Genomic DNA, 15421 nt, shown 5'->3' with positions numbered 1-15421 from the left:
CTTGTATGGAACTTGGTCCAAATGATTGACATTACTTGTTTCTTTTAACCCATGTCTTCATTTTGCATGCTTTTATTTTGTGTAAATTCGGAAGATTTTCCAACACCACTTCATTAAGACATTTACTCCACCCTGGGCCAAGTAGTGACTCATCTCTCTCGAAGTGCTGACTGCTGTGTTGCTCATGTGGACACTTAACCCAAAGCCTCTGCCAGTCATTATTCTCAGAATGATGTAAGTATTGCTCTAATTCTGTAAGGCTCTATTCAGGAAAAATGAACGATCTCATCCTTTTTTTTTCCCCAAAGGAAGTGGTCAGACCTCATCCCAATTGCTGCAGTTGGTGTTCACACAAGACAGCGACATTCTCGGGGCAGCCGCTCACACTCACACTGCCTCCTATTATTCGACAAACACTAGAAAGCCATTCATCAGTCAGCTGCTTATGCTTTTAATCCTCACGTATAATTTTGGTCAAGTTATCCCAAACTATTTTTAGAAATGAAAATGTGATGTTAATTGCTAGTTACTACAGATGATAGGCATTAAAATGATTTCAGAGTTGGACAGGCACCTTTGAAAGACCACGTTCCTCCCACTTCAAGGGCAGCTGCCAATACTTCCAAAGCTGCGGCAACAAATCAAGATGCAAATGTATGCAAAAAGCAACGCTTGTTGGTGCCAGAATGCTGGATGAATTGATAACACTCGCAAAAGAGAGCCTACTGTCCCCGGCATACCCCCCCCCCCCACACCCCCAAACTTCACAAAGCTTAAAAGGTATAATTATATCGCTCTGGTGCCAGGTTAGGGCTGCTAGTTGCCTGACACGGGAAAGTCATGCAGCTGCTGGCGATTCCAAAGATAATCTCGCCAGATTCACCAACGCGGGAGGGCCCAGCCTTTGTGACTGTGGTTGAATTTATCTCTAGCGTTACTTTTGACTATTTCAACGCACTCCACTGGCCACCCACATTCTACCCTATGTAAACTAAAGCTGATCCAAAGCTCGGCTGCCCGTGTCCTAACTCGCACCAAGTCCCGCTCACCCATCACCCTGTGCTCACTGACCTACATTGGCTTCCGGTTAACCAACGCCTCGATTTCAAAATTCTCATCCTCATTTTCAAATCCCTTCATGGCCTCGCCCCTCCCCATCTCTGTAATCTCTTCCAGCCCCACAAACCCCCCCCCGCCCCCCACGATGTCTGCGTTCCTCTAATTCTGCCCTCTTGAGCATCCCTGATTGTAATCGCTCAACCACTGGTGGCCGTGCCTTCGGTTACCTGGGCCCCAAGCTCTGGAACTCCCTGCCTAAACCTCCCTGCTTCTCTACCTTTCTCCTCCTTCAAGACGCTCCTTAAAACCTACCTCTTGGACCAAGCTTTTAGTCACCTGCGCTAATTTCGACTTATGCGTCTCGGTGTCAAATACTCCCGCACGCGCCTTGGGACTTTTCACTACGTTAAAGGCGCTCCTATAAATTCAAGTTGCTGTTGCTGCCAGCTACACGCAGCCTGCATATGTCAGGAGCTGGTGGCTACAGCACATTGTCAAAGCAGCTTTGGAAAGATGGAATCACCTGCTGTCAATATCTTCTCCGAATCCCATTTTTTAGACCCAGCTGTCGGGCTACATTTCCCAGCTCGCGCATCATGTAATGCTGTCCGTTTAAAAAACAAAATCAATTTCCTTTCCCCCCCTCTTTTGTAAAGCACCATGAGAGATTAAGGGCATTATAAAAATGAAAGTTTTTTGCTGGCTATTATTGTGCCCCAAACCTCCTCCCAATGCCCTGGGATCAGCTAGCACAATAGGGGTCAGTCTCGGGATAAGGGGTCGGCCATTCAGGACAGAGATGAATAAAAATATCTTCACTCAGAGGGTGGTGAATCTTTGGAATTCTCTGCCCTAGAGGGCTGTGGAGGCTCATTCTCCAAGTACATTCAAGACAGAGATCGATAGATTTTTGGATATTAAGGGAATCAAGGGATATGGGGATAGTGCAGGAAAGTGGAGTTGAGTGTAGAAGATCAGACATGATCTCATTGAATGGCAGAGCAGGCTTGAGAGGCCAAATGGCCTATTCCTGCTCCTAATTCTTATGTTCTAACACAAATCAACAACCGAACCCAGGACATCGATGTTCTGTATGGCTCCAACAAACTATTCAGGAGGCAAATATTTATTTTTAAAAAAGAAAGACTTTCATTTATATAGTACCTTTCACGACCACTGGACTTTAAAGCCAACTAAGTATTTTTGAAGTGTACTCACTGTTGTAATGTGGGAAACGCAGCAGCCAATTTGCACACAGCAAGCTCCCACAAACAGCAATGTGATAATGACCAGATAATGTGTTTTTGTTATGTTGGTTGAGGGATAAATATTGGCCCAGGTCACCGGGGATAACTCTCCCGCTCTTCTTCGAAATAGTGCCCATGGGATCTTTTACATCCAACTGAGAGAGCATGCGGGGTCTCGGTTTAACGTCTCATCCGAAAGACGGCACCACCGACAGTGCAGCACTCCCTCAGCACTGCACTGGGAGTGTCAGCTTGGATTTATGTGCTGAAGCCGCTGGAGTGGGACTTGAACCCACAATGTGTGCCACCCACTGAGCCACAGCTGACACTGATGGAAAGAAGGTCGTCTGGTTTTGAAAAAAAAAACACATCAACATAATTTAACCATCTGAAATGGTTTTCTCTGAAGTGGCACCTCTGACAGGACGTGGTGGAAAGATGTGTAACTAAGAATATCAGCACTAACAGGAACTGCACTTGAATATTTCTTTTCAAGCAGACTGCTGGGAACTAACAATGTCTATAAGTCTAGTTCACTGATGACATGGTTGCCAAATTAGGTTTGCCCAATGATGTAAACCTTCTAAACTTCAATTCTTAGTATCTGGGGGGAGGGGAGGGGGGGGGGAAGTGACTCTCGGTGCCTCTGTGGGTACCAACACTGTGATATAGTAAGCCTCAATGGACCCAGGTTTTGATTCCTGTCATGTGTTGAGTCAGCAGATCTCAGCCAGAGACCTGGGCGAGAAAAGCGAGCAAGGCAAACGACATCAAGCTCGATGAGCGCTGCAAGCCAGTGCAGAGATAGATGCTGAGCAATGTCTCGACTCAGGATTGGTTTGCTCTGCCCCGATGTTTGAGTCACTTCCGCGTCGAGAACGGCCAGCTGGCTGATCTACCAGAGGGCTGACAATTCAATGGACCCACACCATAGCATGACTCCGCGGAGAGGGGAGAAATGTGGAAAAATAGACCCGTGATGCTTTGCTTTGTAAATTGAAAGATGCCTGTAGTTGGAAAGTGCAAGAATCGATTTATTTTTTTAAAAAGCAGAAGTTTTAGGATGACATTACTGCCTTAAACGGGAACGTCAAATCTAGTGGAATACGGTAAAAGTGGTGATCACTGCACTGAAATAGAAACCTGGAAGTCGGGAGTTCAAATCCAACCATGGCATGTGGTGCAAGTCAATCCAATAAATCTGTTCATTTGTGGGCTGATTCACGACCTTGCAAACAATCAGGCTGGAAAAACCCAACTGTTTTGCTCATGTCCTTCAGAGAGGTATTACAAGCCTATCACACGGAGGGTACGGGCCCCAGAAGAGCCGAGGGCCCAGGGGCAGCACGGGCCAGCCCACAATGCGATATGGTTCAACCCTTGCCACTGGATAAAGGCCTAACTCTTGTCAAGCCCGTGTGGTGGCTGGTGCGCAACGATCACCACACATTATAAAAATCCACACACAGGCATCTTCCACCCCATCAATTGGCGTTCCAGAACTGGAACATTGGGTCCTTCATTGAAACATCTACGAACTCTTGTGGAAGCAAGTCATCCTCGTTCGAGGGACCGCCGATGATGATGATGGAGTTGCCTGAAGATCAGACTGCGGATGGTAGGATGGGTGGCACATTCCTTCCCTGAAATTTCCAAGTTTTCAGACTTTGAGGGAAGGGAACCCATCTCCTGGTTTAGCAAGCAACTCAGATGGACAATAAGTTCAGCCTTGCCAGAACTATAAAGGACATGCCATTCAAAATGGTAGCACACAAAAATACACTCTATGGGCCCAAGTTTCCACAAGAAAAAAAACGGGCGCCCCTCCGAGCTGGGCGCCCGTTTTTCGCGCCGAAAAAAATCCTCGGTATTCTCCACCTACTTACAGGTCCTCTGGCCCTTGGCGCAGCCAGCATGAGCTGTGGGGGGGGGGGGGGGGGGGGGCGGAGCCAGGTCCCGGCGCTGAAAACAGTGCCGGGACCTCTGCACATGCGCGCTACAGTCGGCACGCAAGTGCAGCAGCTCTAGGCGCCGAACTGTGTGGGAGGGGCCCGAAGCACGCAGCCCCTAGCCCTGGCTGAATGGCCTCACTGGGGCTGCGTGAATAAGGCTCCTCCCACGGCCAGCTCCTGCTCCCCGCCCCCGACAAGACCCGACACCCGCTTTTCCCCCCCACCACCCCCGCCGACCAGACCTGACACCCGCTCCCCCACCCCCCAACCCGACACCCGCTCCTCCCCCCGCCGACCTGACACCCGCTTCCCCCCCACCGCCCCGACCCGAGACTCTCTCTCTCTCTCTCTCTCTCTCAGCCTCAGCGACACGAACGGCTTTCTCCACCCGCCCCCTCCCGCTCAGCGGCACGAACGGCTGTAGAATTCTCCCTGGCTGAAGCACTTTCACACAGGTAGGAAGATGGTTTATTTAATCTTTTCTTTGCTTATAAATGTTTATTCAGGTTGGATTTATTTGTATAATATTTGTAGAAGTATAAATAAGGATTTGTTGTCGAATTTAATGAGTTCCTTCTCCCCCCCCCACCTCGTTCTGGACGCCTAATTTGTAACCTGCGGCTGATTTTTTTTATGTGTAGAACAGGTTTTTTCAGTTCTTCAAAAATCTTCACTGGCTCCATTCTACTTTAGTTTGGAGTACATTTTCACTGTGGAAACTTTCAAATCAGGCGTCAGTGGCCGGACACGCCCCCTTTTGAAGAAAAAATTATCTTCTAAACTAGAACTGTTCTACCTGACTAGAACTGCAGAAAAAAAAAATGTGGAGAATTGCGATTTCTAAAATAGTCCGTTCTCCACCAGTTGCTCCTAAAAATCAGGCGCGAATCATGTGGAAACTTGGGCCCATGGTTAGTGGATTCTTGACTTTATACCGGCATTAAAATTTAATTGCGTATCAGTTGTGAGGTGTGAGAGATCTCGGCTCTTGCGAGAAATTGGGGTCACCACCCCCGACAGGAAGTGGAGTGCAAAATAGTGTGCTCCACTTCCTTTCTGGGGCGGGATCGTAGCGCAGCGCCACGCACTGGGCCGCGTAGTAGGGGCTCGTTTCTTAATTATAGACGATGGCCCAAGCTGCAAACTCTGCGGTAATGAAAGGGTCCTTCCTGGACCACCGGAGAGTGGGGGTGCCGTGCCAACAGCCTGGCCCATCGCGGCTCACACACCGCGTGCACAGCGCCTACCAGTTGTTTCGTGACCTTCAATGATTATGGTTTTGTGGAGCGCACTTTTCCTGTGGAGTTGAGAGGAACCAATGATTTGCATAAAAGTGCATTACGCAGACTTCAGGCGACTTAGGTGCAATTTTCGTGGGAGTGCTGCACTGTCGGAGGTGCCGTCTTTTGGATGAGACATTAAAACAGCTCTCAGGTGGATGTAAAAGATCCCATAGCAATATTTTCTAAGAGCAGGAGAGTTATCCCCGGTGTCCTAGGGCCAATATTTATCCTTCATTCAACATCAGTAAAAAAACATTATCTGGTCATTATCACATTGCTGTGTGTGGGAGCTTGCTGTGCGCAAATTAGCTGCCGTGTTTCCCACATTACAACAGTGACTACACTTGAAAAAGTACTTCATTGGCTGTAAAGCGCTTTGAGACGTCCACTTTTTAAGTGCAGTCATGATTGTTACGTGGGCAAAAAATGGCAGCTAGCTTGTGAATAGCAGGATCCCACAAGGAGCAATGAGATCACCGTTTCAATGGTGCTGACTGAAGGAGAAATGCTGGCCAGCACATTGGGAGGAATCCCTGTTCTTATTCAAAGTCCCACGATCGACGATCCCGCTAAGCTGCTCGGCCGCGCAGGTATCGCAGGCCGTTCAGCGGCTTCTACATTGTAGATAACGCGCATGCACGTAAAATTAGAATGGCCCGCGCATTGAAGGAGGCACTGCAGCTCACGGGGGGACATTGCCCCTGATGTCTTTAGCTTCCATCTGATCCACCAGGCCCTCAGTTTGACATCTCACTGAGAATGCAGCGCTCCCTCAGTACCACACTGGAGCATCAGGCTAGGCTGTGGCTCCAAGTGCTGTAGTTGGACTTGAATCCATAAACTTCTGACTCAGAGGCAAGAGTGCAATCAAGTGAGGCAAGCTAAATGTTTTCCCACAAAGTTTAAAACAATCTGCTTACATTTTGCTTCCCTTGGCTCCCTTTCGTACCGATGTTGTGAGTACGTTTTGATAACACTGACTTTAGGTTGACTAATAGCAGCTCCAAAGACCTCAAGACTGACCTGGGCACACTTATTGCACAACCATGATGTGGCTGAACAGGAAGGGCATTCTGACCGACTGATTGGTGCCCTTTCCCCAGCGGTGGAGTGAATGAGAAAACCCCTCTTTCTTTAATGTCCTATCACATAAATGTAACGTCCTATCATATAGCAATCTGTGAGAGTACAGAGCCAATCCCTACAGTATTATCATTCAGACAGTTTTTAAAGAGAGCATTATACAGTAATGAGGGAGCGAATGATTCATTCCTAAACATTGAGTGGGTTTTTTTTTTTTCCCCAGCTTATCTGGTTCAGTTTGTTAACCCTTCCAAACTGAGGGCTTGGTGGGTAAAGACCACTCCCATATCCATTGCTGGGCGGGGGTGGGGGAATTCCCTAGGCCTCGGAATTCTTTCAACTGCTCAAGATTAACCTGTAACTGTCCACTTTTACTTTGTATACTTTGGATTCAGATTAGTTATACCAGGCAGTGTGAAGGCAATATAATCCCCTTCAGTTCAGTTCAATTGACAGGAGGTCACCTCTCGAGCTGGTACAGAAACTTCTCACTTGAAGGTCAGGCTAGTGAGCTCCCTCATCATCTCGTTCCTACCCAATGTAGTCCCTGAAGCAGGCGGTCGGAGGTTCAAGTCCCACTCCAGGACTCGAGCACTTAACCTCTGCACTGTATGCACCTGCGAGTATGCTCACAGGTTGGTAGAGCTGTCGAGTTGTGAGTGGCTTTGCCAGTCGTGTGATGTTCACAGAACTCAATAAAACCCCAACCAGTTGGGTTCGGGGGTCCACGATGAGGCAAGGTGGTTGTGGAGCACCTCCGTTCAGTCCACAAGCGTGACCCTGAGCCTCTGGTCGCCTGTCACTAATTTCCCACTCCACTCCCACTCTGACCTCTCCGTCCTCAGCCTCCTGCACTGTTCCAACAAAGCTCGAGAAACAGCAGCTCATCTTTCGTTTAGGCACTTCACAGCCTTCCGAACTCAACATAGAGTTCAAAAATTTCAGAGCGTAACCGCTGCCAATCTTTGGCTCCCCCCTCCCCCCTCAGAGCCTGTTTCTTTTTTCTCTTTGTCTCTAATGGCAGCTAGTCATTATCCTGCCATTCACACCCTACCTTGACTAATGTTTTTCTAACTCCTGCATTACCATTTGAATTTGGGCCATCATCCCTTTTGTCTCTCTAATCTCTCCTGTCTTCCACCCTATCACTGACCTTCCCTTTTGTTCTTTCTTCCCCTTTCAGTGCAGGTTAAGAATATGTTCCTCTCGAACACTCTCCAGTTCTGACGAAGGGTCATTGACCCGAAACGTTAACTCGGCTTCCTCGCCACAGATGCTGCCTGACCCAGAGATTTCCAGCAGTTTCTGCTTTTATTCCAGATGATTGTGAGCCCAGTGGATGAACCGGTAATGTGTAGTGTGATTTATTAGCAAAAGGTTTAACAACAACGTGTTGCTAAGAATTCTTCAGCAAGGATCCCATGAAGCAAGTACATTACAACCACGGATGAACTTTCAGTGCAGCAGAGGGACTGCTACACTGTTGGAAGTATTATGCCCGTTCAGGTGGCAGTGAAAGATCCCAAGGCATGATGCAGAAGGGCGCGGGAGTTCTGTGTGCCCAGGCCAACATTTATCATCAACCAATGTCATTGAAACAGATTAACTGGTCATTTGTCTTGTCGCCAAGATCTTGCTGTGTGCACATTGGCTGCAATACTTGCCTACAAAACAACAGTAACGGAACTTCCAAAGAAATTCCTCGGCTTTGAAGCACTTTGCGAAGGGTATGAAAGGCACGGTATAAAAGTTAAGCTTTTCTTTCGAGGAAGTAACAAATGTAGCCCCTCCTCTGTTGGCTCAGGGAGTTGCCAGGATCGATTCCCAGTCCGTGGCATGTTAGCCGGGATATCGGAAGAATCAATCGGCACAACGGCCCCCCCCAGAGGTAAGGAGAAGGAGGATGTTCCACTGTTCGATGTTGGTACTTGTGGACACTGGAGGATGACAACACAGGACTATTCGATCGCCGAGATGGGTCGGAGAGGAATTTTCACAGATTTTTTCCCCCCAAATTGGCCAGGTTTTTTTTTGCCTCTCCCAGGAGATCACACGGTTTTAGGTGGGGTGGAGAGTGTATATGTTGTGATACACAAGGTAATCACAATCGTGTGGGATAGGCTGGATGGACCAGAGGGTCTTCGTCTGTCCATCATTGTTCGTAAGGTGCCCTTTACGGTTAAATTGCTTGTTGCTGCTGACCGTTAAGGTCCACACATGTAAAATGACCATGTGGATATGGTACTGGAGTGCGGGGAGCACCGGTGGGACTGGACCACAGCAAGGGGGCAATGCCTTCCAGAGGGGCCGAGAACTGGAGAAAAGCAAAAGTGGCTAAAAGAACACACATGCACTTTGTTTTTTTTAAAAAGCGCAAGACTTTCACGGCATTTCCACTCGTTGTTGCTCCCAACACATGCACCGCTTTAGTTAGTAACTTTTTATTCGTCTGATAGGATGCTGAAAACTCCAGTCAGTACTCACTGTCTGTGCGCGGTGGACTGATGGTCTGCAGCGACATGGATTTGGTCAGTGGAGGAGCAGATTTGAGCTGTGTCCTGGCCATCTTCTGTAAGGAAACAACACGTATTTGATTTTTAAATTCCATTTTCCCCAATGTCATTTTGGGCAAAATCACAGGCAATTTCTATAACCCCCAAATAGCTACTCAATATTAATCGTGTCAACACTTGCACCTAAACTCCCAGCTAAACCTTTCACAACCTCAGGACATCCCAAAGCTCTTTACAGCCAATGAAGTACTTTTGGAGTGTAGTCACCGTTGTAATGTTGAAAACACGGCAGCCAATTTGCGCACAGCAAACTCCCACAAACACCAATGTGATGGCGACCAGATAATCTGTTTGTGAGACGTTGATTGAGGGATAAATATTGGCCAGGACACCGGGATAATTCCCCTGCTCTTCTTCAAAATAGTGCCACGGGATCTTTTACGTCCACCTGAGAGAGCAGACGGGGCCTCGGTTTAACGTCTTATCCGAAAGATGGCACCTCCGACAGTGTCGCACTCCCTCAGCACTGCACTGGGAGTGTCAGCCTAGATTGTTGTACTCAAGTCTCTGCAGTGGGACTTGAGCCCACAACCTTCTGACTCGGAGACGAGAGTGCTGCCCACTGAGCCACAGCTGAGAGAATATAGCAGTACCAAAGAATTACGATAGTTATTTAAAAGAGGTCACGCTGCCTCTGTTAAACTGGCAGATGAAGGAATAATAATATAGTATAAATGTGCTGAGCATTTCCTACACAACGACAGTGACTACACTTCAAATATACTTCATTGGGTGTGAAGTGCGTTGGGACGTCCTGAGACTGTGAGGTGCCGCATATTAAATGCAAATTCCTTCCTTAGTCTTGAGCATACATGCAGCACTATTGCACAGTGGCCTCTAGGCTTCAATCCGTACTTCTTGATTCAACTCGCCTTGCATTCTGCTCTACGGGCCTTGATCTTTCACCTACGTCTCTCACGATTAATAAAAACAAGACACACGGCGACTCCGAAGCCACTTTACCGGGTTATCAAATACGCTGCCCTCGCTGTGGTCCGACTCCATCTCCTCCTCGGTCAGCGAGACCAACGATCCGCGCTCATCCGTGCTGACCATCGGAGTCCGCCGAGGGTCGCGGGAATTCCGCAGGACAGCCTCCACAGTGTGAGACGGCTCCTTGGGCACCTCGTTGCTGGCCGTCAGTCCCTCCAGGCTGTAACTGAATGCACACAGGACATATTCAAGCACCGCAGCAAAGGTCGTAAGCTTGGGCAGTCACTTGCAGCCAATACAAAAAGGGAATCACTGTAATGTTTGCAACCTGTGAGGATGCTCACAGGTTTGTACGGCCGCACTAGTCTGAAAACGGCCGATCTTGTCTGATCTCGGAAGGCAAGTGGAGTCAGGCCTGGTTAGTACTTGGATGGGAGGCCACCTGGGAATACCAGGTGCAGTAGGCTTTTTAGTGCTCCCCACTTTTAACCAGGGGGCATTTGTATAATCTGTGTTTGAGTGCCCTCAAAAAAAAATACAACACAAAAAAAAGAGGGCACTTGAAAAGTTTTTGGAATGTGCCCCCCCCGCCCCCCTTTAATCAGGGGGCACTTGATTATTTGTTTTCTACAAAAAATAGTTGTAGAGCCGTTTGGCTGAGCCACTCACAACCTATCACGTGATGTTCACAAGACTCAATAAAACCCCAGCCAGTTGGGTTCGGGGGAGCCACGATGAGGTATGCAGTTGTGAGCCTGGTGGTAAAACCGATAATGTGTAGTGTGATTGTTAAACCTTTTGCTACTAAACCAACTCGTTCTAAATAGCAATGTGTTGCGATAAATTCTTAAGCAAAGAACCCATGAAGCAAATACATTGCAGCCCTCACTGAGTATTTTTCCTTCTCAAACATTCTATCAACCCACAGTGAAAGTGCAGGAATTATTTTCTGCGAAAAATTATGGGTGCAGGATGTGGCGGGGGGGGGGGGGGGAAGAAATAATAACGCTTTTTCAACAACTTACATGTGGAGAGACACATCTCAGGATAGGGGATACATTGATATTAATACTAGCAGTACGAAGAATGGAACAAGGGAGGTGGAGGGTCTTAAAATCAGTGATGGAGGTGACAATGAAGGAGTATCTGAGGGCACGGCCACAGAGGGCGAAGCGGTGACGTCAGACGGTGGAGCAGGATTGAGGGCGGCTGGTGTCGGATGAGCACAGAGTAACGGGCAGGGACCACACGACTGTAGATCACGGAGGCGAGAGAGATAGCTGAAGGCAAGGAGAAGGATCTTAAAATAATTTCCCTCAGCATGGTGAGGATGTGGGGGGGATAAGTGAGAAAGGCGGCTGAGGGGTGACCCAATAGAGGTCTTTAAAATTGTAAAAGGTTTTGATCGAGTGGATAGAGAGAGGGTGTTTCCACTTGTGGGGAAGAGCATAACTGGAGGCCATCAATATAAGATAGTCACCAAGAAATCCAATGGGGAATTCAGAAGAAACTACTTTACCCAGAGAGTGGTGGGAATGTGGAACTCGCTGCCACAAGGAGGGGTTGAAGCGAATAGTATCGACGCATTTAAGGGGAGGCTGGACAAGCATATGAGGGAGAAGGGAATAGAGGGTTATGCTGATAGATTTAGATGAGGAAAGATGGGAGGCGGCTCGAGTGGAGCATCGATGCCGGTATGGTTGGCCGAATGGCCTGTTTCTGTGCCGTATATCCGATGTAATCCTGTGTAAAAAGTGTGGGTGAGGGTGCAGACCCCAGTATTCTGGGTGAGTTGTAATTTGTGGAGGGAGGGAAGGAGAACACTGGAGTAATCGAGTTTGAAGAATAAACAAGCAGTCAGCCAGTTAAGGACTGTTTGCCACCAACAGGGAAACACTGAGCTTTATTAGTTGTTGTCTTTTGATACAGAAATACCACTAGCGCCATCAATGGATATTTGCCACCAAAGCTCGGGAAGGACAGGTGCACACCGAGACACCATCGGAACGTCAACCTATCTTGCCCGTATCCAGATGCCAACTGCCCAAGCAAGCAATTAAGAAAGCAAATGGTATGTTGACCTTTATTACAAGAGGATTTGAGTACAAGACTAAAGACTTACTGCAATTATATAGGGCCCTGGTGAGACCACACCTGGAGTATTGTATACAGTTTTGGTCTCTTTACCCAAGGAAGGATATACTTGCCAGAGAGAGAGTGCAACGAACGTTCACCAGACTGATTCCTGGGATGGGCATTGTCCCATGAGGAGAGATTAAGTAGACTCGGCCTATATTCTTTAGAGGTTGTAAGAATGAGAGGTGATGTGATTGAAACATACAAACTTCTTTCAGGGCTTGACAGGGTAGATGCAGGGAGGATGTTTCCTCTGGCTGGGGAGTCTAGAACCAGTTGCAGAATAAGGGGTCGGCCATTTAGGACTGAGATGAGGAGAAATTTCTTCACTCAGAGGGTGGTGAATCTTTGGAATTCTCTACCCGAGGGTTGTGGAGGCTCAGTCGTTGAGTACATTCAAGGCTGAGATCGATAGATTTTTGGATATTAAGGGAATCAAGGGATATGGGGATAGTGCAGGAAAGTGGAGTTGAGGTAGAAGATCAGACATGATCTCACTGAACGGCGGAGCAGGCTCGAGGGGCCGAATGGCCGACTCCCGCTCCTAATTCTTATGTGCTTATAACCTGCTGCTTATTTCTGGCATTTTGCTCGTGTAGTGGAAAATGTTGTTTCTTTTGGCAAGGAGAGCGGCGGAGTGGAATAATAATCTTTACAAATGATTTAGAAGAGAAATATTTGACTTCACTTGTGCGTGGGAAAAAGTGCAGGACAACGATTAGTAGCGAGATTGATGTCACTATCCCGGGACCAGACCTATTTCGAAGGAATTCACCAATTTCACAAAACAAAAGCACGCAGTTAACACAAAAGGCAATCAGCGTGCAGAAAGCTTTTAGAATTGAGGCAGCGCCAAGAACCAGCTCTCGTGTATTCAAGCATGACCATGGGTGTCAGAACCAGAGGGCAGACAAACGTACCTCTATTGCACGGCAAAATAACGTGCACAAAATGGCTAAAACCCACCAGGGAGACGTGCCTGCATTTTTAACCACGATCGCAAAAAAAACCGCGAAGATTGACAGGACGTCTGCTGAGCAGCAAGCATCCGAAACGCAAAAGAGGCAAGCTTGTGCGCACGAGCTCTCAGGACAAAGCAGTTAAAGATCTTGTACATTGTTCCCATTCTGTACAAATGGTGTTGCCAATCTCCAGGTTCCAAACTTCCAGAACATTATACATCTGTTTTTTTTTCCAGTTTTTGTTCTTTGTAAATTCTCATGGACTAGTTGGTTTTTTTGGGGGGGGGGCAGGGAAATGCTATCATCCAGTGAGGGCGGGTACACATTTTCCTTCCTTGCTGATCACCTGAACACCCCTCACTGCAAAGATGCGGTTGCACTGGAGAGGGTGCAGAGGAGATTCACGAGGGTGTTGCTAGGACTGGAGAATTTTGGCTATGAGGAAAGATTGGATAGACTGGGGTTGTTTTCTTTGGAACAGAGGAGGCTGAGGGGAGACCTTATTGAGGTGTATAAAATTATGAGGGGCCTAGATAGAGTGGCTAGGAAGGACCTATTTCCCTTAGCAGAGGGGTCAACAACCAGGGAGCATAGATTTAAAGTAATTGTTAGCATGTTTAGAGGGGATTTGAGGGGAAATGTCTTCACCCAGAGGGTGGTGGGGGTCTGGAACTCACTGCCTTAAAGGGTGGTAGAGGCAGAAACCCTCACCACATTTAAAAATTACTTGGATGTGCACTTGAAGTGCTGTAACCTACAGGGCTACGGACCAAGAGCTGGAAAGTGGGACTAGGCTAGATAGCTCTTTTGTTGGCCGACGCAGGCACGTTGGGCCAAATGGCCTCCTTCCGTGCTGTAATTCTTTGCAGCCAAGAGCCAGGCAGGCAGGATGCTCCCAGGTCACCAGCACTACTTGCAGCTGGCCACCAGGCGTTGCACAAGGACAGCCTGCATGGCATGTCTCACCTGATGGCTCCCTTTCCCCAAAGGCAGAGGCCCTGCTGCCAGGAACCACCTTCCTCATGAAATCAGCTTCATAGGAACATAAAATCAGGAGGAGGCCATTCAGCCCCTCAAGCCTGTTCTGCCCGCTATTCAATAAGTTCATGGCTGATCTGTGACCTAACTCCATATACCCGCCTTTGGCCCAGATACCTTTGGTTAATAAAAGGCCATCAATCTCAGATTCAAAATTCACAATTGATCGAGCATCAATAGCCGTTTGTGGAAGAGTTTTCCAAACTTCTACCACCCTTTGTGTGTAGAAGTGTTTCCTAATTTCACTCCTGAAAGGTCTGGCTCTAATTGTTAGACTGTGCGTCCTAGTCCTTGAATCCCCAACCAGCGGGAATAGTTTATTTCTGTCTACGCTATCTGTTCCCATTAATATCTTGAAAACTTCAATCAGATCACCCATTAACCTTCTAAATTCAAGGGAATACAACCCTAATTTGTGTAATCACGCCTCATAACTTAACCTTTGAAGTGCAGAAAAATGGAGTTGAGGTCGATCATCAGCCATGATCTCACTGAATGGCGGAGCAGGCTCAAGGGGCCGAATGGCTGACTCCTGCTCCCAATATGTTCTTATGCTATAAGTAACTGAAATTAGTTCTGTCAGATATTATTGTGTGCGCAAAACCTACTTCGATGCCCTCAGGAAATACTTTGCCCTTTTCAGGTACTGGCAGATCTGCTGTGCCTCTCCACAATGTTCTGTTTTTACTTCAGATTTCCAGCATTGTTTTCCGCTTTTTATGGACACGATTTATTGCCAGCTTAAGATGCGTCAGGTATGCGTCTGCTCAATTTCCCCATACCCCTTCAAACTGAAAGCACAGGTAGGAAACCATCTGATCTGAAGTCAGCACCTGCAACAATCCGTACCTTCTGTGGCTAATGTCAGACCCCATGGCAAAGGGCTGATTCTCAGAGGGACACCAACTCATACTAGGAATAAGAGGAGAAAGGATCAGAACAAGGAAGGAAACAATGACAGCAAAGAGATGAGAAATGCATCCAAAGGAAATTACAGCGAAAGGCTTGATGCAATGACATCAAACGGAGTTCAAGCTCGGAGGTCATATCAAAAGTGATTGGAAACTTTTTTGCGCACTTGATGGCTTTTCCAGTTTTCAAATGAGGCAGGTTGGCCGAAAATACTCTGGTCAAATTATATTTGTTTTGTTACTC

The 15421-nt window shown here is 47.6% G+C and overlaps 1 protein-coding gene across 4 annotated transcripts in view; it reads right to left on the bottom strand.

Moving 5' to 3' along the window:
• Positions 1-15421, bottom strand: part of akap13 (A-kinase anchoring protein 13) — a 185968-nt gene that overhangs the window by 105844 nt on the left and 64703 nt on the right. For 2 of the 4 annotated variants that reach the window (XM_070858491.1, XM_070858494.1), the window contains exons 5-7: positions 15116-15178; positions 10161-10356; positions 9109-9193 (exon numbers count right to left, since the gene is read on the bottom strand). In XM_070858491.1, coding sequence (XP_070714592.1) covers positions 9109-9193; positions 10161-10356; positions 15116-15178 — 344 coding nt within the window. The remainder of the gene's footprint in view (positions 1-9108; positions 9194-10160; positions 10357-15115; positions 15179-15421) is intronic. The other 2 variants (XM_070858492.1, XM_070858493.1) reach the window with 1 other exon arrangement.

The sequence above is a fragment of the Pristiophorus japonicus genome, chromosome 17 (genome assembly GCF_044704955.1).
Source record: "Pristiophorus japonicus isolate sPriJap1 chromosome 17, sPriJap1.hap1, whole genome shotgun sequence".
Taxonomy (NCBI): Eukaryota; Metazoa; Chordata; class Chondrichthyes; family Pristiophoridae; genus Pristiophorus; species Pristiophorus japonicus.
The sequence above is the reverse complement of the archived record's forward strand: the minus strand, read 5'-3'. Positions and strand labels throughout refer to the sequence as shown.